Source organism: Ochlerotatus camptorhynchus, unplaced genomic scaffold (assembly GCF_037179485.1).
Source record: "Ochlerotatus camptorhynchus isolate MF236.1 unplaced genomic scaffold, CSIRO-AGI_Acam_v1.1 ptg000193l, whole genome shotgun sequence".
NCBI classification, from domain to species: Eukaryota; Metazoa; Arthropoda; class Insecta; order Diptera; family Culicidae; genus Ochlerotatus; species Ochlerotatus camptorhynchus.
The window spans coordinates 1,742,607-1,765,097 of record NW_027040683.1 but is presented as its reverse complement, the minus strand read 5'-3'; the positions used below and the strand labels follow the sequence as shown (position 1 = coordinate 1,765,097).

At 42.0% G+C, this 22,491-nt stretch overlaps 3 protein-coding genes across 3 annotated transcripts in view; 1 reads left to right on the top strand and 2 right to left on the bottom strand.

Moving 5' to 3' along the window:
• The first annotated feature begins 2,107 nt into the window (after positions 1-2,107).
• On the top strand, positions 2,108-3,025 carry LOC135702411 (coiled-coil domain-containing protein 25). The gene is made up of 3 exons (XM_065223449.1): positions 2,108-2,294; positions 2,357-2,448; positions 2,517-3,025. Exons 1-3 carry the CDS (start codon positions 2,222-2,224, stop codon positions 2,976-2,978), a joined length of 627 nt encoding a protein of 208 aa, XP_065079521.1. The 5' UTR covers positions 2,108-2,221; the 3' UTR covers positions 2,979-3,025.
• On the bottom strand, positions 3,003-4,605 carry Tgt (tRNA-guanine transglycosylase). The gene is made up of 3 exons (XM_065223448.1): positions 4,244-4,605; positions 3,283-4,185; positions 3,003-3,228 (listed from the first exon to the last, which is right to left on the bottom strand). Exons 1-3 carry the CDS (start codon positions 4,496-4,498, stop codon positions 3,082-3,084), a joined length of 1,305 nt encoding a protein of 434 aa, XP_065079520.1. The 5' UTR covers positions 4,499-4,605; the 3' UTR covers positions 3,003-3,081.
• A 7,531-nt stretch (positions 4,606-12,136) lies between these two features.
• Positions 12,137-22,491, bottom strand: part of usp (ultraspiracle) — a 195,747-nt gene continuing 185,392 nt past the window's right edge. Inside the window, exons 9-11 of the mRNA XM_065223588.1 lie at positions 21,706-21,875; positions 21,368-21,516; positions 12,137-13,757 (exon numbers count right to left, since the gene is read on the bottom strand). Of these exons, the coding sequence (XP_065079660.1) occupies positions 13,608-13,757; positions 21,368-21,516; positions 21,706-21,875 (469 nt within the window). The 3' untranslated portion in view covers positions 12,137-13,607. The remainder of the gene's footprint in view (positions 13,758-21,367; positions 21,517-21,705; positions 21,876-22,491) is intronic.

Here is a 22,491-nt window from a genome sequence, read left to right as displayed (position 1 = left end):
TTTCTCCCATCGCTCCATTGGTCTTCCTTTCAAGCTTCGTCGAAACGGATGAGCGAAAGAGCGCTCGGCTTTGATAGTTTTCTCTTTCATGAAACACATCAACAGAGGTTTCATGACGTATATGACGGAAAATGAAATAACACATTTAAAGCATTTCTTACGTCAAAACACTTGAAGATTACACGTCATATTTTTAATTTATCTTCCATCCATATATTTATCTAAAAAAAAATGATCGAAAACGGGACATAACGCATTTTAAACAAATTGAAAGAGCGATGATAGAGTGTTCGTGAAAGGCGATTGAAAGCTATAATAAGGTTTCGTTTAACTAGAAAATCGACGTTAGTTACATTGAAAGCGATGAGCAAAGCAACGACGAGAAGTTCCACAGCCAGCCTTTCCTTCTAAGCGTCCTGATTTTTTATTTTCGTTTCTTGCTGATAGTCTAGCTAGGCGTTATAGAAATGAAGCGTCGAATACGTATGTACGAGAGAAACAAAACACGAGTTCATTTTAGAGCTTCAAAATTGTAGAGCCCTGATCATAGTATTCTATTCTGTTCTGTTATAATATGCTACAAACCTCTTCTGATAATATCCTGTTATTTTGTTGTACAGGTCCTCTTCATCTACGTTGGATCCAGAGACATTTTCGACAGTGTTCTGTCTCATGCCCACGGGTTTAGTTCGTTTAAAATAATGGTTAAATCCTCGACGCTTAACTGCAGCTGCCATCAGTTTTAGGATAGCTCGCTCTCCAGCCAAAAACCGAAACTCAGCAGGGTCGTTTCCGAACTTTGTAAAGCATTTTTGAAGATTCGGCGGAGCGGTTGAGAATGAAACCCGGCGTATGTCTGATTCAATTTCAGCGATTTCATTTATTCTTAACTCTCCCAGCGCTGTATTCACGTATTCCGTATACTCGAGAACCGTTCGTACCTTCAGGTACCGTTCCGGTATCTTTGCTCAACGCTGCCAAGAATTCATCCTTATAAGGATTAATTAAATTGTATATGTGTATCAATTACTTACCTTCTCCAAGCTATTTCGACCGATCAAAAGTATGATTCTCTTATTCGTCATTGTAATAAATTACTATGAGCTCGTCTTGATAGCGCATGGGAGCCATTTTGGGTTTTTGATCCAATTCCTTCCCGCAATAAAATCCGTTTCCATATTCATGAACGAGAGCCGTGAACTAGTTCACAATGTACATTTATTTCTACGCGTGGTCGGTGATCTATGGTGCACGGCTGCCGTTCACGAATATGGGAACGATTTTTTTTTTCGAGCTCTTTACCGCACAATTAGATTCTAATTTAACTTTTTACTTACCATTATCGCTTGAGAATGAACAATTTACACTAACAACATTCATGGATTTAGATCCGGTAAGAAACAAACGAGATTACATAGTTGAAGATGCTAATTTCAAATAACAGACTGTAGTAGTAATTTTTATACGATAGATGGAGTAGATGAAAGCATATAGTTGATAGTTCCGTTAGAGTACGGCAGTGTAAAGATTGCATATAGATATTAGAATAGCGAGCTAGAACAACTCAAAAAACTCTTTTCAATTACATTATTTTTACAGGCAAGCATGGTACAATAAAATCTCGATGAACATTTCAAATGGTCCTATCTGCTTTGATCGATTCTCTTAATCGACTTTCTCTTTTCATAACCACTGCTATGCAAACAGATTTCGCGTTAATTCTACCACATAGTTTGATAAAGGAGGTTCTTATCTAGCGTCCAAAACGTCAAATACAACAGGGAAAGGTTTTGCAGCTGAGTTATTGACGAAAGAGAAAGTCGATGAAGAGAATCGATCAAAGCAGATAGGACCATATTTTGAAATGTTCATCGAGAAATGCAACAGAATGAGTGTCTTTCCCCCTGACTGAAATCCTTACGGTTCATACCCTTTAATAAATCTTGAGCACGACACATTCATCCCAAGATTCATCCCTGGCAAGATTTTGACATTTATCTCATTTCGTTTGTGTGAGTGACCTGCGGACTGACGCATAGTCGAAAGGAAAACAAAAAAAAAATCATCCGTTCCCAAATTTTGACATGTGTGAAGGTTAGTGGCTGACAAACTCAAAATTTTCTTGGAAAAAGTCGCCTTTTCCTGAAGCAAACAACAACAATATTGGATTTTGAACGGCTAAATCGAGGCAAATACTGTGCGAATTGAGCGAAATTAAAAAATGGTATTCTACTTCGAGAGTGATGTCGTCCAACCGCCGGTGACCCTCTTCATGGGGCTTGATAAGTACGAAAGTAAGTATCATATTGACGATCATTGCAGAGCAGGAAAGGTTAGATTGAACATTCGATTACAGATGAAGATCTAATCAAATGGGGCTGGCCGGAAGACGTTTGGTTCCATGTGGACAAAGTGTCCTCAGCGCACGTGTACCTCCGCTTGGCCCCGGTAAGTAGCATTTTGTTTCCTTCCTGAAGGAGGGTTTATGGACGGTTCCGTTGATTCGTGTGTCTTAGGGACAAACACTGGACAACATTCCGTTGGCGGTGCTCGAGGATGCCTGCCAGCTGGTCAAGGCCAACAGTATTAATGGCAACAAGATGAACAACATCGACATCGTCTACACCATGTGGGAGAATCTCAAGAAGACTCCGGCCATGGAAGTTGGTCAGGTTTCGTTCTACAAGGACAAGGAGGTGCGGAAAATGCGCGTCGAGAAACGTGTCAACGATATTGTAAACCGATTGAATAGAACTAAGCGTGAGGAACATCCGGACTTCCGGGCGGAGCGGGAAAAGCGGGACGCCGATGAACGAGCGGACAAGAAGCGTCTTGCACGGGAAAATCGCGAGAAAGAAAAGGACGACGAGAAGCGACGGCAGGAAGAAGCCGACATCAGAAGCTACAATTCGCTGATGAAGTGGGAGAACATGACCAGCAACTATGATGCAGGGAACGATTCGGATGAGTTCATGTAAGGAAGGAAGCAAGTATGCGGTAAGCAGAATAAATTATTGTAATCGTTTTCACTGTAAGACGACTAGCGCGATTGTTGAATAGATCCGAATATCCTTAATTGTATTAAACCTGAACGCTTACGGCAGCCAAAGCGTCCACAATCCATTGTGGAACTTTACCATCGGGAAATTGTTCCTTCATGTAGGATTTGACAAACGCTGGGAATGTGTCGGCTTTGATATTTTCTCGCATTTCGTTCATCAGTTTAAGCTGTAAAATATGATCAGCACAATGATTGGGTTTGTCAATCAAATTTCAATTTACCTGGAATGCTACATTATGGATGCTAATGATACTGCAGGCCACCGGTTCCACCGTTACTATGTGGTGCAGATATGATCTGTTATAGGTTTTACAGGTCGAACAATCACAAGTCTCATCGATTGGTCGCATGTCGGTTTTGAAGCGTTGTTGCTTAAGATTCAGCTGTCCTTGTCGCGTCAGGGCGCATCCAAATCGTGCAGTTCTCGTCGGATACACGCAATCGAACATATCAATTCCTAGTGCAACACAAACTACTAAGTCCGCTGCAAATCCAACGCCCATCAAATACCGTGGCTTATTTTCCGGTAACAAATCCGTGCATAGATGCACCGTCTTCCAGAAGTCATCCTTGCTTTCACCTCCACTCAATCCTCCCACGGCGTATCCCCGGGTATTTCGTTTATTCAGTTCCGCCGTACAAACCTTCCGCAGTTCCGGTTGCAATCCTCCTTGGACAATTGGGAAAATACTCTGCTCGTCATCCCTGGCATGAGCGGAAATACTGCGATCCAGCCAACGAATGGTCCTATGCATCGCTTCTTCCACCCTTGGCCCAGTGACCGTAGTTTTCACCACGTCGTCCAACTGCATCATGATATCCGCGCCGATCGCGTTCTGAATCTCCATCGAGCGTTCCGGTGTCAGCATGCATTCACTTTTGTCGTACGGCGATTCAAATTTCACTCCCTCTTCGGTTATCTCGGCCAGCTGGAGAAGCGAAACCATTTGGAACCCACCGGAATCGGTCAGCAACGCATTCGGCCAACCCATGAACTGGTGCAACCCACCCACTTTCTTTAACAGCTCAGCCCCTGGACGCATACCGAGGTGGTAGGTGTTTCCCAGCATTATCTGGCACCCAAGTGAAAGGATCTGATCCGGAAGTAGCCCTTTCAGAGTTCCCTAAAATCAAACCGTTCAATAATTTCCAACTGTGAACTATGAGAATCTTCCGACTAACCTGCGTTCCGACCGGCATGAACACCGGCGTGTCGACGTCGCTGTGCCTCAGACTCATCAATCCGACGCGCGCTTTTGTGGTGGAACACTTGGCCTCCACTCGGTAGCGGAGCGCTGGGCCGGGATTCGTTTCCTCAGAGGCCATTTCTGCAGCAGTCGTCAGATTTCGTGATTGCGTTGGGAATGGAGCGGGTAGATGTTGTAGCACTTGGGAGGTCACAACACGAAGACGAGCTATGCTGGCCGTTGTCAACATAACATGCGTGCGGAACGTCCTGCGGGATGCAGCGTCTTACAACCGGCTCGGCGATGGATTGGTAGAGGTCTCGAAATTCGCGAACCGCGAGAAACTACACGCGTGACAGGATCGAAGTTAGTTGAACAGAAGGAGAGAAAACATACACATTCTTGTCCTTTCACTCCACATGAGATGCCAAAACGCAATGAGCTGTATGCAGGTGTGGAAATGATCGTATGTAGTGCAAAATATGTTATAGTGTTTGTGAAGTATACCTTCCGTGACGTCAAACTCAACTTTTTTCATGCCCATTTTTTTAGGAGTTTTTCGTCATCACCGATTGTTTACATCTTTTTTTTTGCTACTAAACCAACAAACACCCTCTTGTGCTACACCTGCAATGAGGTACAGCTCATTGCTACACCTGTATATCCTCATTGACTACAACGTGAGAGTCATCGACAGCGCACACAGGCAACCATGATCATTGATGATTAATCTTTTTAATTGTGCCTCCCCAGTGCAAAATCAATACACACTATGGACATGTTTTGAACTGAACTAAACGAAGTCAGACATATTCTATAATTTACCACTTTGTCAAGCAGTTCTGGTGTGAGTTTCTACCAGCGATTTCACAAAACTGGAACAACTAATTCATATTTCTTTATGAAACGCACAAATTTTGGCTACTTTTCTCGTGGTTCTAGAAGAAAAAGTCTCAAAATAATGTTTTATTTCAAAGTTTGAGTGGTAGTAAACGTCATTTTAACTGCTCGAATGAAACGGCTTATTTGCAGTCATCAGACTCTTGATACCCCGTACAGACTACCCGCATAAATGCGAACCATTACTTGACCTTACCAAAAATTGTTTATAATACCTGCTTAACTTTACCTGAAAAGGTTATGGAACTTTACTTGAACATTTGTGTGATAAAGTTTTAACCTTATGAATTATGGTTTTTTGGAAGTGAACCTTACAAATAATGGGTTGTTAAGAACCATTACCATTCCAAATTCTTGTTTTCTCCATACATTTTCGGAGAGAGGACTAAATCCATGTGTCCACACTAACATTCTGCAAGCAGCAAAATATGTATTATTGAATACAACACATAAATCAATTACTAATTACCTGTGAACAGCTCGAGTAGTTCGACCGGCAAATTGAGTTTCTCCAAAACTACGTCCGCAAGCGAATTTGTATCTTCAGCTAGCGCCATTTTTCACTCCGGCAGATTTAATGTTTTCGCTTCTGATGCAGGACGTATTGAATTCCATATCGGTGCACTTGAATTTTGAATTCAATCTACGCATTAAAAGTACCGCACATACTTTTTATTATACGCACTTAAAATAGAAAGGTATGTTTCTGCTTACAATCTACTAGGGGAAATGACGGCTTCGGCATGCCAGACTATTTTCGGCAACCCAAATTGAAACACTATTTTCACTGGATTTTCTTACGAAAACACTTCGCTGAATTCATGCAAACGATTCTTTATGCTTTCAGCTTCAATTTGACTATATTTTTACCACTGAGAAAAAGCAATCTAGCAAGGTTTTCTTGAAATGAAACACACGCACTACAAATTGTAGCTGATTTCGAGTTGCCGATAATAGAACAGCAGATTTACATGCAGTTCAAATGGAACGGTTGCCGAAGAAAAACTGGTTGCCGACAATACTCGCTCTCACTAGAGAAGATTAGAGCTTTGTAAAAGCGTTTCAAAACAGTTTTTGACAATTCTTTCGACTGAAATTGTTAGAGCAGCTGGCAGCAATAGATTGTAAACAAACCAATACTGCATATGTGTGCGTTCCTTAGAGAAAAAGGCTATAGAATGAAGGTCGCTGCTTAGGTTGCCGAGAATATGTAAATTCCCCTATATGTGTTTTACCCACATGAAAAATATCAGTCATTTGATAATTGGGTTCTTTAATTTTTAAAAATGTATCGGTTTTTATACATCATCTGAAAGAGCTTCGTTTTCTGAGCTCAGCGATATTTTTTTCGAAAACACTTGCACTTTCATCTCGATTTTTAAATCAATATTTAAAAAAAAATGAATTACTTCACTGTCTGACACTAAACTAACAAACTGACAGCTCGCTCCCATGCAAAGTGCCGAAAAGCCCTAAGGTGTTTTTTTGCAAATGTAACCGTACTTATTTAAAATAGTTAATTGATAAAATTTTAGATTTGGGTTCTATTTTTAATGCAGATTACGAATATGCATTTTCCTCAATACCATTAAAGAACCCGATTTGAGTGTTCCAGTAACTCCTATCCCTTCCACCTCCCGGTGCCTGCTGGGGTACGAGTAACCTTAGGGAAAATCGAGGGGGACGACTCTATCTACGATGCAGACAGATTGTGTTTTGTTGTGGCTAGCTGCGAGCACGCTGAGTACATAGAAAGAAGATTGATGACGATTCTGAAGATTTCCTGCAAAAAGATGATGCGCGATGCAAGTAATGCGACAAATAAAAGAAGATTTTTCGAAGATTGATTCGCTAGTGTCAGATTTGTTGAGCATCTAAACTTGAAATTAAGATGTGTCACCCCACTCGGGGAAAATCGGGTAACCAACCCCGGGGAACTTTGGTCGTATGCTGACAGGGAAGAGGGAGCTGCATCCTTTTCGGAGGATGTGGCTTACAAAACCCGAGCGTCTGTTCTCCATGTTAGGGGCGGCTCAAACAGCGTCTGACTGGCATCCAGCGGCTGAATACGAAAGGCTTCTCCCCGAAAGCTATACCCAAGATGGCAGTCTCATCACGGCGGATAGGAGACCTTAGGCCAACCACCTACTGTCTCCGAAACCTTCAAATTGTTACAGAAACCTATAGTGAAAGATTACGAACTGATTTTATGGCAACGACTTTTAGCGGTAAACAACGGACAAGAATTGGAACATGGGTAAACTGGCACAACTCGCTAGTGAGGCCCACCGTATGAAACTAGAAATCCTGGGACTTAGTGAAGTCCGCTGGCCGAACTTTGGAGAACACAAGCTGCCTTCGGGACAGGTACTTTTATATTCTGGTTGGCTTTCTGCTTAGCGCCCAAGCACAGACTGCGCTCATCAAGTGGGAACCTATCAATAAGAGAATAATCGTTGCCGGATTCAGAACACGGGTCCGAAACCTTACCATAATCCAATGTTATGCGCCAACCGATGCTGCCGAGTTGCAGGACAAAGAGAACTTTTACAGTCAACTGAATGCTGTCGTGGGTAAGACTTCAAGAAGTGATATCAAGATCTACACAGGCGACTTCAATGAGAAGATCGGCTCCGACAACTCGGACTATGGGACGCCATGGTCTCGGAGATATGAGCGAGAACGGCAAGCTGCTTGCAGAGTTTTGTGACCACAACGACTTGGTGATCGTGGGTTCGCTCTCCCCCCATCGCCCAGTGCATAAAGTCACATGGGTCTCCCGTGATGGATATACAGAGAACCAAATCGACCACATCTGCATCAGCCGAAAATGGAGACGGAGCCTTCTTGATGTTCGGAATAAACGCAGCGCTGACATTGCGTCTGACTCGGGCGGCGATTCAACACACGCCGACTGGAAGACCCAGCAGTGAAGAGATCGTTCGTCGAAGAACTCGAGGCTCGCGCAGCTAATATTCCGGAAGGTGGCAGCGTAGAAGAACAGTGGACGAGCATCAAGAATGCGTTTATTGAAACAAGCGAGAACAACCTGGGTGAGCTGCGCACTCACAGGAAGGAGTGGATCACCGATGAAACAAGGACCCGAGGAGCCAAGAACGAGGCCCGTCAGCGGTATTCGGCTCTAGAGAGGGAAGTTAAGCGTTCCTGTATACGGGACAAACGAGCGTGGGTGGTCTCCCTGGCTGATGAAGGGGAGAAAGTCGCAGCAACGCTGAACAACGCACGACGCCTGAGCGGGGCAAGGATGAACCCAAGGATGCCTGTGAAAGACGCGACTGGACAATTGTTCACCGACCCCACTGACCAGTTGTTGAACGTTGGTTTGAGCACTTTGAACAACTTCTCGAAGTTTCAACGGTCAACCAACGATCAACATCTCGGCATGATCCGCCAAGGGTGAGGCGCGCTACTCGCGTTAACACTGAAGCTCCATCATTGCAGGAGATAGAAGCAGCCATCCGATGTATGAAGTCCAACAAAGCCCCGGGGATCGATCGCATATCAGCAGAGATGCTCAAAGCTGACCCCATGATATTCTCACAAATGTTGCATCAACTATTCGTCAATATTTGGGACACCGCGACTTTTCCGGCCGACTGGATGCAGGGCGTCTTGGTAAAAGCAACAATCAATACGAAACTAACGATTTTAAATTGGCTCACCACTTTAGTAGCCTATTGGTCCCAAGCAAACGATTAACGTACCCTATTCTAGTTGAAATTCTATTACTACACTATGTTTGTTTTGATTCGCTATGAAAGTTTGACAGATAACATCAGGGGTGTGTGGATTCATGCAGAACATGCAGGGGTGAGTGAAATAGCTTGGGACTGCTTGGGACCGTTGTTCTGGTACTGAGTGAGCCAAAAATAATAATGATTTTCTTCGGGACCCAGTGGTCTTAGAGTTACCTCTATGCTATTACCATGGAGCATCTCAACGACTTCGATTTGGCTGATGATGTTGCGTTATTAGCACAACGGCGCTCTGACATGCAGAGTAAGCTCGACGACCTCTTCTGAAGCAGGTCTAACCATCAACGTCAACAAGACCAAATCGTTGGATGTCAACACGGAAAACCGTTCCAATTTCACGGTAGTTGGGCAGGCAGTGGAGAAAGTCGAAAGCTTCCAATATCTTGGCAGCCAGATAGCGTCGGACGGGGGCACCAAGACCGACATAGGTGCACGGATTAAGAAGGCGAGGGCTGCTTTTACCAGTTTGCGAAATGTATTTTTAACTCGAATGTGAAGTCTGTGCCAGTGAAACATGGTGTGTATCAGCGGAGAACACTCAGAAGCTGCAGGTGTTTATCAACCGATGCCTGCGGTACATAATTCGTGCCTGGTGGCCCCACAATTGGATCTCAAACTTCGAGCTTCAGCGTTTGTGCCATCAGAAGCCGATAGAGACTGAAATTCGTGAACGGAAGTGGAGGTGGGTCCGCCACACACTACGACGGAGCGGAAACGAAATCTGCAAGCAAGCACTGGACTGGAATCCAGCAGGACATCGCAGCAGAGGTAGACCCAGAGGCTCGTGGCGGCGGAGCCTAAACAGTGAAATTAAGGGGGATTTCCGGTTCAATTGACCTAAACTTTGGATTTTTTTTCAGGGAACTGGTAAGAGTTAGAGACCTTAGTTTTTTGTCAAATCTTTATTCATTCTTGCTCTACAACTGGGAATTTTTTCAAGTCCAAAAATCCAAAATGGCGTCCAATATGGCGGCTGCCCGGCGGGTACTTCCCAAAACTGAAAAAAATTCCCAGTTGTAGAGCAAGAATGAATAAAGATTTGACAAAAAACTCAGGTCTCTAACTCTTACCAGTTCCCTGGAAAAAATCCAAAGTTTAGGTCAATTGAACCGGAAATCCCCCTTAAGAACGTTGACCGAAATATGACTTGGGCACAGGTCAAGGCCAAAGCTAGTAATCGCCCAGGATGGAAATCTTTCACAAAGGCCCTTTGCACCCCTGGAAGTGCGCAGGATCGTTAAGTAAGTAAGTACCAGAGCTGAGCCAAAAAGTTGAACACGTTTCTTCGGGACATTCTGGTCTTAGAATTACCTATATGGTGATAATGTTGTGCCTTCTTAATGGCCGAGGTTCCTTACCGCGATCTAGCGCTGATGCTGGGGGAATGCGGGAAAGTTAAACTTGTCATCCATGGGAAATTCCATGCAGAGCTTGACCTCGACATGTACACAACTATGCGAGGCGTATATGTGGACGTGAAAACGAGAATTTCCCCTATCGGAAAGGGGAACAAATGTTATGACGGGTAACAAACAAGTGTTTCGTATGCATTCAATCTACGGAAGCATTCATCTTTGATGGAACCAAGTAGTCAGCAAAGAAACAACAGGATGATGAACAAAAACAGGACGAGAAAGAGCAAACCATAACATAATGGATCATTGAAGATGCTGAGGTTTTGACAGCACCGTACTGTGGCTACCACAGTATTTTACATTGGTTCGTCCGTATACAGTAGCGCCAAATGAAAGCTGTGGTGGGTTCAAAACTCAGCCATCTAAAATGATCCATTATAGCGATAGCAGCCCTAATGAAGCTCGATTCAAAGTAAATCTGGACGCACGGTTTAATACACCACCGCGCTCCTGGTGGTTGGAACAAAAAACGTTTGACAGGCATTTGTTGATGTTTCATTGACGAAGAATCGATGCATCCCGAAATAACGGATCATGGAACTTGAGAAAAGAAAATTAATTGTGCACAAACATCTAGAGAACCCTTCGTGGTCTGCCTCAAAATTAGCAAAAGTGTTAAAATTTCCAAAGTCAACGGTGAGTCTTGTAATAAAGTGTTACAAGGATACTCTGAGTGTGGATAGAACACTGCGCATCTATCATAAAAGCTGAGGAGAAAGGTGTTGAGGTACGTGAAAAGCAACCCAGGTGTGATTTGGCAAAGAAATACGATTCCAACTTTTCCACCGTGCGTAACATCCTTTCAAGAGAAGGATATAAGTCTTTTTGTGCCAGTAAACATCCGAATCGCTCCCTGAAACAAAATATAGTGGCCAAAAAGCGAGCACGATTACTATACGAACGAGTTTTGACGAAATTTGATGGCTGTATTTTAATGGATGACGAAACATATGTCAAAATGGATTATAAACAAATCCCCGGACGAAAATTTTACCTGCAATTGGTCGTGGGGATGTCCCTTCCAGGTATAAATTTGTTTTGCTGATAAGTTTGTTCGGAAACTAATGATTTGGCAAGGAATCTGCAGTTGTGGCCTTAAAACCAAGGTTTTCATCACATCGCACACAATGACGTCGAAGGTTTACATTAAAGAGTGTCTGAAAAAGCGGATTTTACCCTTCATTCGGCAACACAAGACCAACGTTATGTTTTGGTCAGATCTAGCCAGCTGCCACTACTCTAAGGAGGTACTAGAATGGTATGCTGCAAACAATGTTAATTTCGTCGCCAAAGAGATTAATCCTCCGAATTGCCCTGAGTTCATACCGATCGAAAAATATTGGGCAATTGTCAAGCGAAAACTTCGAGGATGCGGCAAAGAAGTGACAAATGCACAACAAATGCGTTTAAAGTGGAATAAGTTCGCCGGTACAGTGTCAACAGCGACTGTGCAGATCATGATGGCATCGATCACAAGTAAAGTGCGACAGTTCGTTCGAAACGGTGAAATGTAATAACTTGTTATATATCGTTTGAAAGCTGAATAAATACCCTTTTGTTTGACGTTTTGATCAACCGTGTATGTTGTTTAACTCTTGAGTTATGAGCACTTGAATGCATCCAAATTTACTTTGAATCGGGCTTTACAAAAATACCAGACCCGAACGATAACCCGAATGATATAAATTTTATTAGGGAGTACGAATGCTAGAACTGTTTCGGAATGTTTAAGAAATCATAAACTTGCCCATCGTCAATTCACTTGTCTTTTATTTCATCTTTCATAGTTTCTCTTTTTCCAAATCTGTTTCACTATAAACAATCCGGTCATTTCGTTTCCTGTACTGCGTGCTGCCTTTCTCATCACCTTCTAGGCTGATCCCAACTGTCTGTACCTAAAGCAAAGCTTAAAAGCTTATCCAACAATCTGTTTGTTTAACTCGTCTTTGTTGCCAGCAAACTTAAACCGTCCCAATCCTGCACTGCTGATTGTTTCCAAATAGAAGTTGTTGAATCATTTTATGACTTCCACACCGCTTAACGAGAGATACCGCTTTGACTACATAGTCGCCTAAATCTAGTACCTAATTCAACTAATATGGCCGAAAGGAACGAACAATCTTTGTTTTGCCTCCCTTAGTACACCGTTGCCAATTTTACTACATATATCGCACTAATTGAAATGACGTTCAAATTTCGCCGGATTTGACTAAAAACGTTTATACATTGCACGCTCGCGTTCCTCTAGGAAGAACGCGTAGGTATAGAGTCCGAATTGAATGCGGCCAGTTTTACGAACACCGAAAGATCGTCTGGAACTATCGAGGAAATGATGTATATATATATGGGTTTAGGCTTAAATAGATCGATTTTTTTCCTTCAGTGTGAGCAGTACTAGGTTGGGTTATTTAAAAGTTTAAAGATACAATTTGTTTGTAAAAATGGGGATGTCGTCGCATTTTCCTAGTTCGTTTAGTTCACCCACAGTTTTCGGTTTGTCCGGTTTCCGATTTTGTCTCGATGGAATAGTAATACTAGTTTGGTTTCTCTTTTCTATAATGGGGAAATCTATCAGTCTTTGTAAACGTTATGTTTTACTTAGTTCAATAGTCGAAATATGTCAATTTCTTGTATAAATAACAATATTTACATTCTCTCGATTGGATGATATTTGCTTTAGGGGGGTTTTTTTTTATTTCGTCAAAGGTTGATTTTTAACGACTAACGTTTAAGCTTGAGTTTTGTGTTTTGTTAGGAGAATATTTCCTACAGTTGCAAAAATATGATTTTTTTTTCGTTTTTAAAGAAGTTTTGTTTCAATAATAAGAGCTCGATTACGTTTTTTTTTTGCCAAGGGAACAAACGCCAACAATGATCAATTTTCCTAAATAATTTGCGTAATAATGTTTGCAATATCCGATCGCACAAAAAGTATGCCTATAAAACGGGTTTCGTTCTTCACATAAGTCACTGCATGGTACGTAGATAACTGGTAAAAACTGTTTTTACCAGTCATACCCATTACCTGAACCTGGTGTAAGAAGAAACTAAGTTCTGCTGTGATGAGCTTTCTGCGAATGCTAATGTTTAGTAATTTAATGATTATTAGTTTAAGTTTCTCTTTTCGCTAAAAAGCCGCTGTAGATCCAACATGTCTACACCAAAAGAAAAACGTATTCGTTTCTACCGCTTACCGTCATAGTAGGTTTACCTTAAAACTCGATGCCCGGTGTCGGCCTCGTCCTCGTGTGGTATTGTTTTCTTCGGTCTATAGAGCCGTCCGTTCGTCGTAAATTACGACCGCGTCCTGGTCTGCAAGCGGAAGAGCCGAGAGATTCTGCGACCGCGATCGGCACAGGGCAATGATGGCCGCTTCGTCGTTCCGCATCCGGTTGCGGCGCTTTTTGCTGAAATTCACCTGGAAAAGTTCAATTGTTCGTTAGTTTGAAAGATGATAGATTATTAGGCAGAATACCAGTAAACCTAATGGCTCACTTTTCATCATATGGTATCTGCACAGTTCGCAGGGTGTTTACTACCTGAAAAATCCCATGGAAAACCTGGAAACTTCAGGGAATTTTATTTTACCTGGGAAAATGTGGAATTCTCAGGTTCTCAATTCCTATATCAAGCACATGTTTAAGTATATAGTATATTTTTGTCTGTGGTATATTGATGTACTGAGAACATTCTCAGTAATCTTAAAATATTTTATAATACAACCAACTTTATTTTCCTCGTTGGTTACTTCTACTCTTCGAACACGGGAGTGCATTTATATTCAATATCAAAATAAATTCTTATGCTTGATTGTATTTTTTCAGGTTCTGGAACATTCTACAGCTAAAACTATTTTTTTAAATGATGGACCTAATAAAATCACTTGAAGAAATGTTCAAGAATCTGGAACGAAAATAAATCAAAGCAGAATTGGAAAAAGGCCTAACAGCTTTTGCAAACAATCAATGCCTTTGCTAGATCCTTTCTAGAAAGCCAGGACACGCCTCGTTCGAGTGCCATAAAATTTGAATCACCTATTTCTAACATATGACGATTCAAGGGGTAAGTCACTCAGCACATTGTGCCGAAATTAGATTCGGGACAGTTTGGGCACATCTATCGGCATACCTTCGGCACAATCTCGTAGGCATCGGATTGTTGTAAATAAAAGGGAAGCACTGCTGGACAACTGCCATTGAAGTTGATCACAACATTACGTGCTGTTTGACGACAGACAAACAGACGTAACTCTTTGAAAAAGTTTTTCTTGAAAACATAGTATCTCCAAACATAGGACCTCAGTAGCGACATCTCTCAGGCTTCTCGCGGAAAACAAGCTTGCTCCCTAACTCGCAAACAATATTGCATGAAAGTTCTATAGAATGGATAGAAACGTCAAAGTGATCCGATGCCAGCGCTGCGGCGAGTAGTTCGCGAAACTGATAATATTCAAATCAACCGTTAAATGCGTGAACGAAGATACACAATGAAGAGTTACGTCTGTTTGTCAGTGGTTTGACTGTATATTCAGGAACATCCTCTAAATGAATATACCAGAGGAATTCAGACAAGCGCAGCGGTTCACTTATAGATCTAAATACGAAATGTAGGTTCTAGAGTGGGCTCAAAAGAAAGAGGCAGTTAATCAGACCCCATTAGTACCGTTAATTCAAATAATGCTGCAACTCACACAAAACAAACTACAGAAGTCTACTCATCATCCTCTATAGTGGGTCTCCAACAATGTTTCCCACCGGTTCAATTTTTTTTTCCGGCCGCTGATAGACCGTTGCTTTACACATCACGAAAAGCTAGGCTTCTGGTTTGCCTTTGAGGGCATTATAAAACCCTAAAACACCGGACTTTTATTATCATATGAACAGAAAACAAAAAAAAATCGCACACCCGCCACTTCCCGCTCAATCCGATTTATCGTTGCGATTTCAAACCAGAAACATTCAAGGTGTCAGAAATACCGGGTTGCCGGTATGGGTATTTTACAAACATTCGCAGCTTGCTCTATGACCGGCACAATCGGCAAACTTGCGGAAAATTGACAAAAAAGATGACCCAATATTGGTGTGCGGAGTGATCTACACGGTTAGAAAAAAGTACCCAAAATTAAGTTCTTTTCACTCATCTCGGCACAATAGTGCAGGAACCCAAAAGTAGGTAAAGCGGTTCAAAGTAATTTTCATTTACTTGTGTGCAGTTCGTATGGAATTTTCCACTGGCTTTTTAACCATAAGTAAGTTAGTTGTACCCAACAGTAGGTAACTATGATTATACTCAACGTTGGGTTCCCACACTTTACTACCCCCTGTTGAGTGGTTTTGCTTCTCCGTTTTTGACAACATTAGAAGGAGAAAAGGAGACAAACTAGGCAAAAGTAGGTAAAAGTGAACTGGCTGTTGGGTACTTTTTTCTTACCGTGTACCCCTTGTGACGATTACTATTATGGCAAAGACCAAGATGGCCATGATTGAAGAAAATTTTCTGCACTTTGACCAATAAAAAGTGAGCTTTCATAATGTTCCTGAAGTTCGTATAATGAACTATGGTTTGAAGCCATAGGCATGACATGACGAGACATTTTCAATAATGTAATATGGTCTGGTTGTTCAGAATCGAATCCGTTCGGGCATTCACTTCGTCTATGATCGAACGGACCTTGGTTACCATTTGAACCAGCACGTGCTTATTTCGCAGCAACGCATCAACTCCGTGACGCTGAATGGTGCTTCCGGAAGCGAGCTGGTGTGCACCTTCCGGTTGGTGGCGCACTTCCTCCACCCTGAACCGAGGCAGCCCGAGTGCTCGCTTCTGGCACCCAATTGGCGTTTACGGCACCGTCGAAAAAATTGCTCTTCCAGCAAATATAAACAATTTCTTATGGGAATTTTCGGTGGAGTGAAAGGATAGTACAAAGTCCGCCATGTTTCACGCAAAGTCTGACGTTTGCTCATCACGTCGTGATGATCGTCCGCAGCTGATCGTGAGTCGCCAAAATTTGTGAGTTGCCATCACATTTTGTGATTCCCAAATAAAGCTGAATAATGCATTAGGTCCTAAGTAACATTGATCGATTCTCTTTCGTTAATAACTTGGGTACTGAACCGTTTCTTATCGTGTTTGTCGTACGAAATGCTAGATGATAGCTTTTTTCATCGATCTGTGGTCTGAAATTAGCTGGGAACGTCTTAATATGGCCGTGAGGATGTAAAGAGAACGTCAAAGAAGATAATAGTCGTGTGTTACTTAGGACCTAATGCTGTAACGAGCATATATGTCGTTATCTATTTGGTTTGTCGTATAAATCCATCAATATTCAAGAAGTTGAGGAGGAGATCGATCGGCTAAAGAACAACAAAGCAACTGGTGTAGATCAACTACCAAGTGAGCTATTCAACATCGCGTTAGAAGGTGTGATCAGAAAAGCTGGGATAGACACGACTGGCACGATCTTCAGGAAGTCCATCCAGCTTCTTGGCTTCGCCGATTACATCGACACCATGGCACGGAACTTTAAGACGATGGCGGAAACGTACATCAGACTGAAGGCTGAAGCTAGGCGGATTAGACTTGCCATCAACGCATCAAAAACAAAATACATGAAAGGAAGAGGTTCTAGGGAAGACAATGTTAGCCTCCTACCCCCTATAGCTCAGATTGACGGTGACGAAATTGAGATGGTCGATGAGTTCGTGTATGATACCAGCAGAGAAATTCAAAGACGCATTATGGCAGGGAATCGTGCCTATACTTTGTACTCCGGAGGACGCTCCGGTCGAATAAAATTTGCTGCCGCACGAAGTTGACTGTCTACAAGACGCTGATTAGACCGGTTACGAGACCTGGACTATGCTCGTGGAGGACCAACACGCCCTTGGTGTTTTCGAACGGAAGGTGTTGCGTACCATCTACGGTGGAGTGCAGATGGATGACGGAACGTGGAGGAGGCGAATGAACCACAAATTTCAACGGCGCCGGTGGTGTAGTGGTAAGCGTGATTACCTCTCACCCCAGCAGGCCTGGGTTCAATCCCAGTCGGCACCGCCGGGATGTTCTGAGGCATAACATCTCTGATCACGCCTTCCTTCGGAAGGGAAGTAAAGCCGTTGGTCCCCAGTTCATGAGTTGATGGGTCGATAGGTAGGGTCCAGGTGTGGGAGCTGCCTTCCGGGCGCGTCGGTAGCATTGGTGCTCAGCACGGAAAACAAGATCGACGGAAAACAAACCAAAGGAAAAAAAAAACACGAATTGCACCAGCTGCTGGGAGAACCATCCATCGTCCACATTGCAAAAATTGGGCAACTACGGTGGGCTGGGCACGTCGTAAGAATGACGACCCAGTGAAAATGGTTCTAGAAAGCGACCCAACAGGAACAAGAAGAAGAGACGCGCAGCGAGCAAGGTGGATCGAACAAGAAGAAGGCGACCCTTCGCAGACTACGAGGCTGGCGAAGTGTGGCCATGGATCGAGTAGAGTGGAGACGACTTCTTCGGACAGCAGAGGACAACAAGGCCTTATACCCCGTTCACATTACAGCGTATATCACGTGATATACGCTGTCTTGCAATGAGCACTCATACATCTAGTTTTCATTGGAAATCCTATGTATGAGTGCTCATTGCAAGACAGCCTATATTACGTGATATAGGCTGTAATGTGAACGGGGTATTAGTCTGATTGGTAAGGTAAGTAAGTGAGAGGCTAAACTCAAAATTAAGTATAAAGAACTCAAATTTTGGGTAGTATTTTTTCTCCGTGTAGAGCTTTTTGACGTTTAATCGGCCCACACTACTGCACCAGAGACGATGTTTAATTGGCGTTGACGGCGACTCTGTAGTTCTTTACTCCTATAGTAAAATCCATAAGCAAACGTCAGACTGTGCGTGAAACATGGTGGACTTCGTACTGTTATCCTTTCACTCCACCGAAAAATCCCATATAAAACTGTCAATCTTTTCTAGAAGAGACGATTTTTCGACGGTGCCGTCAACCCCAATAAGAGACGCGCAAAGACTGAAGCCAAAAGTTCCAATCGAACCGTCAAACGCGGTTCCAATCGAGCGATGTAAATAAACACGGCCGCTTCGCGAGGAAAGCATGAGGAGTATTGAGATGGCAGTTGAAATTTAATTTTTGAGATTTAAATAATTGTAATTAAGTTTGCGTATGAAAAGTGCAATTGGATGCTCTTTGACTTTTGGAATACAAATAAAACATAATTAAAATCTTTTGAGAATATTTTTGCATATTTACATCAATGTCAAAAAGCAAATATTTTTTAAAAACTACAAAGCCACTGATCGACTGCCAAGTTTTTAATCACTGGATTTGTATGGCTGATGAATACTAAGTCAGAACATTTATGGTGGTAAGCTCCAACCGGTATTATCCTCGGATTAAATCCCGATCAAGAATGTCCGGCTGGTTTGATGTCGACAGCAGAGTTAATCAACATAACTCTGAGCAAACATTTTTCAGATCATACAAACAGGGACGGTATTAAAAGTTAATCCGAGTTAGAACCTATCATCTACACGGTAACCGCAAAATACCCAATAATGACTACAAAGTAAGCATTTTCGAGGGAAGCTTTGACTACCCATTAAATGAGTAAAATTTTACCCATTTATGAGTAAATACAACTACAAAAACAAGTAGTAAGTATTCATTTTTGAATAACAAATACTCATAAATGGGTAATATTTTTACTCATTTAATGGGTAGTCCCCAGGGGTTGAAACAGTTGACGTTTTTTATTACACTCGCTTCGTTGTCGTGCGCGACATTCTGTTTGTATTCGAACACTCATGCTCTACCGTCGCTCTCTCACACAACACGAGCGGTAGAATAACATTCGAGCTAAAAGAAAATTATCAAAATAGCTATCATATGACATGTGTGATTTCGTTGTAATTCAATTTGGTGTAAATCAAACCATTTCTGATCAGAAATATTATTACTAGGACATCATTGCTTGCTATTTTCAGAATTCACACAAGCACACCATCAGCAGCTCTTATTATGAGAAAAACTAAAATACATACATTCGTGACGGTCTTCGGCGACGTATGACAGGCTCTGTCATACGACATTTTAGTTTGGTACTGTACTATGATAGCTTGTTTTGCAAGTGTCGGAGACAATGGCAGTCAATTATCACAGAAAATGTGTCGACTACCGTGACCGCTTACAAGACTGGTAGTCCCAGTCTCCCTCAAAAATGCTTACTTTGTAGTCATTATTGGGTATTTTGCGACCTGTGCACGGGTGAACTTTAGTTAAGAGCAAATTTTCATTATGTCGTAAGTAACATTCGCACCGATCCGAGAAATATAAAGTTTTGTTTTGATGACCGAAAAGTTATTCCTATTTCTAATTAAACACATATAATCTCATAGTGATAGCAATGTTTAACATATTCAGCCGGGTTTTAATCATACAAAGGCAAATCGCTAGCTTTCATGCTAAGAAATACTGGTTTTTGAGTCAAAAGTTATTATACGTCGTTTGGTGGCCCCTATTGTTACTTAAGTCAAAGTGTATTTACCAGGATATTCGGGAGAATTATCAATTACGTCTCCTTACGTGCAGCCCATTCATCATTTTAGGACCACCGAAATCATCTTAGCAACAAACAGTTCGATTTATTCACTTTAATAATGAGAAAGCGAAACGACGAAAATACACTTTTCACGGGTTTCTCAGTGCTGTTACTTAAGGCAAACGGCATCTCCATAGAAATCGGATGACTTAAGTAACATCGAAAACTATTTTGATCGGAAGGTGATTACGTCAAAAAGCAATTTGACTGGTAAATAAATTTAAAAATGGGATGTGATCCTATATTCGGACAGTATATAGTGTAATAGCAGGAGAATCGATTGACACTGATAGCTCGACTTTGTTTACCTTTGTTACATTCGACGTAATGAAAATTTGCTCTTGAGTTCATCTACTGAAATTTGTTTGACACAATAGCGGGGCCCTGTTTACTAAAAATCGAGCTAAAATGGACACATGAATAATGCTCGCGTAACATTTGAAAAGGGCCCATCAACTTTTGTAAATAATTTGCTAGGTCCTTTTCACGAGAACCACGCAAACCAAGAGCACTATCGGGAAAGGAAGAATTTCCTCTGCCCGATGGTGTTGTTAGTTTGCGTGAGCGTATCGGTTCGCGCGAAAAAGGCTTAACAAGTTTTGTGTACATAAGTTGATAGACCCGTTTCAAATGTTACGTGAGTATTATTCATGTGTTCATTTTTAGTAAACAGGGCCCCGCTGTTGTGTCACTTTTTGTCGAGTCAGTGAACTCAAATCCATCCGTGCACTCGTCTATAGCATCATCAAGGTAGCTAACCGGGCTGGAATATTATCGATATTCACCAACTGTATTCTCGTTATGTTCTCACGAAATATGCGCTCCAGTGCAACGAAAAACATGTACACAAGTAACGCTGATCAAGGCGTTTCTGTGTAATCAGTTAAGATAGTGAATTTGGGAAAAAAAAAAATGTGTTAAAAGGGATTTTTCGATAACTTTTTAAAGAGACGTATCTCGTTTGCATTCTTCAAGCGTGTCCAGGAAGTCTAAAGTGAACCCTACACGATTGCTTTTATTGACAATAATCGTATTGTCAATACATGCTATATTGACGTCAATATATCGAGATTGACAATATTTCTGAATTCACATCATCAATATTATTGTCAATAATTCCCCTTCACGTCAATGTATTGAAGCGTGTGGGGTTTGCTTAACATTTATAGTAATTCTATAAATTTACTTGGCATGCAGCTTTCGCCAGAATTGACATTGCCTTCTTGCCATTAATTCAATAATTAAATTCCACTTTCAGTTGTGCACAACTTCTACACTCCAGACTCTCAGAAATTTCTCTAAATGGCAATATTTCCGCGAAACCATGCGTTGATAATCACTGCCAGAAGTGCAACGAAACCGAGTTAAACCGTTTAAATAATTCCCACACCCCGCTCCGATTCATATCACCCACCTTGGCGTACAGTTCCTCCAGGTCATCCGCGTTGGACAGTGGCCGTTGCTTGTTTTTGCCCCACGATGGCAGTGATCGTGTCCGGTAGGATGTGTTGCCACTGTCCTCATCATTTCCGTCACCACTTCCCACGATGCTGTCGTTGATCACTGATGGTGGGAGAGGGGAGGGGTTGTATAATTTTCCGGGTGAAAAGGAAAATGACAAGAGAAAACATGTGTGCAATCAATGAAAAATCGTGTTTCACGCAAATTTTGGTGCGGTTAATCCAGGACCATTTCAGAACGGAAAAAAATTGTATTTATAATGTAACCACACATTATTCATTCATTACTTACCCCCACTGGATGCGTAGAGCGGATTAATTGCCCACATGGATTTGTGATGCACCAATTGTCCCCGCTGTTGCTGATGGTGATGCTGATGTTGCTGTTGCTGCTGCTGTTGTTGCTGCTGCTGCTGCTGTTGCTGTTGATGGTGATAGTGATGCTGCTGAATTTGATGTTCCCTGTAAAATGAGGCCGAACAAGTGATGCATGCATGTCATTTAAATGTGGATTGGAAAATAAATATTTGATGTGTGAAAATTACACAACTAGACATCACATAAGCTTGAAGCTCTGTTTACTTAGCACCGGTTAGGGGATAAATATTTGTGTTCAAACGGTTCAATGATTTTAACATTAAAATTTATTCGTACAAGGGAACAATGTACAAAGAGCAGCTCCACGCGAAATAGATAAATGGCCAGATTTGAGATTTCTCGATTTAAATGAAATTGAACTTCGCCTCAGTGAAGAAAATTAATCGGTTTTCAAAAGTAAAAAGTTTTAAGGGTTGTATACTAGATACGACCGCAGGGTTGGCGTTGGATAACGTCTGTTATGTGTTGTATTTAATTGTGTATATTATATTTTAGGAATATTCCTTAATAACTCTTTTGCGAAAGTTTGGTGGCCCTGAAAAGGGCCGTTTTGTTGGGCTGATGTTATTGGGTTTGCTCTACTCTGTCGCCCTGGAGGAGCTTTGGAATGATGTTGGTAGTTCGAAGACAGACAGCATCTCCCCTTCCAGCGTTCCCACACCCCAGTATAGTCCCCAAATTTAAGTGTAACTGTGATATT

Bases quoted from the DNA above. Each gene is read 5' to 3' on its own strand.
- Tgt (XM_065223448.1), bottom strand. From the start codon at position 4,498: ATGTTGACAACGGCCAGCATAGCTCGTCTTCGTGTTGTGACCTCCCAA. The intron at 4,186-4,243 runs GTTAGTCGGAAG...GTTTGATTTTAG, and splicing joins TCATGCCGGTCGGAACGCAG to GGAACTCTGAAAGGGCTACT. The intron at 3,229-3,282 runs GTAAATTGAAAT...CATATTTTACAG, and splicing joins TCCATAATGTAGCATTCCAG to CTTAAACTGATGAACGAAAT.
- LOC135702411 (XM_065223449.1), top strand. From the start codon at position 2,222: ATGGTATTCTACTTCGAGAGTGATGTCGTCCAACCGCCGGTGACCCTC. The intron at 2,295-2,356 runs GTAAGTATCATA...ATTCGATTACAG, and splicing joins GGGGCTTGATAAGTACGAAA to ATGAAGATCTAATCAAATGG. The intron at 2,449-2,516 runs GTAAGTAGCATT...CGTGTGTCTTAG, and splicing joins TGTACCTCCGCTTGGCCCCG to GGACAAACACTGGACAACAT.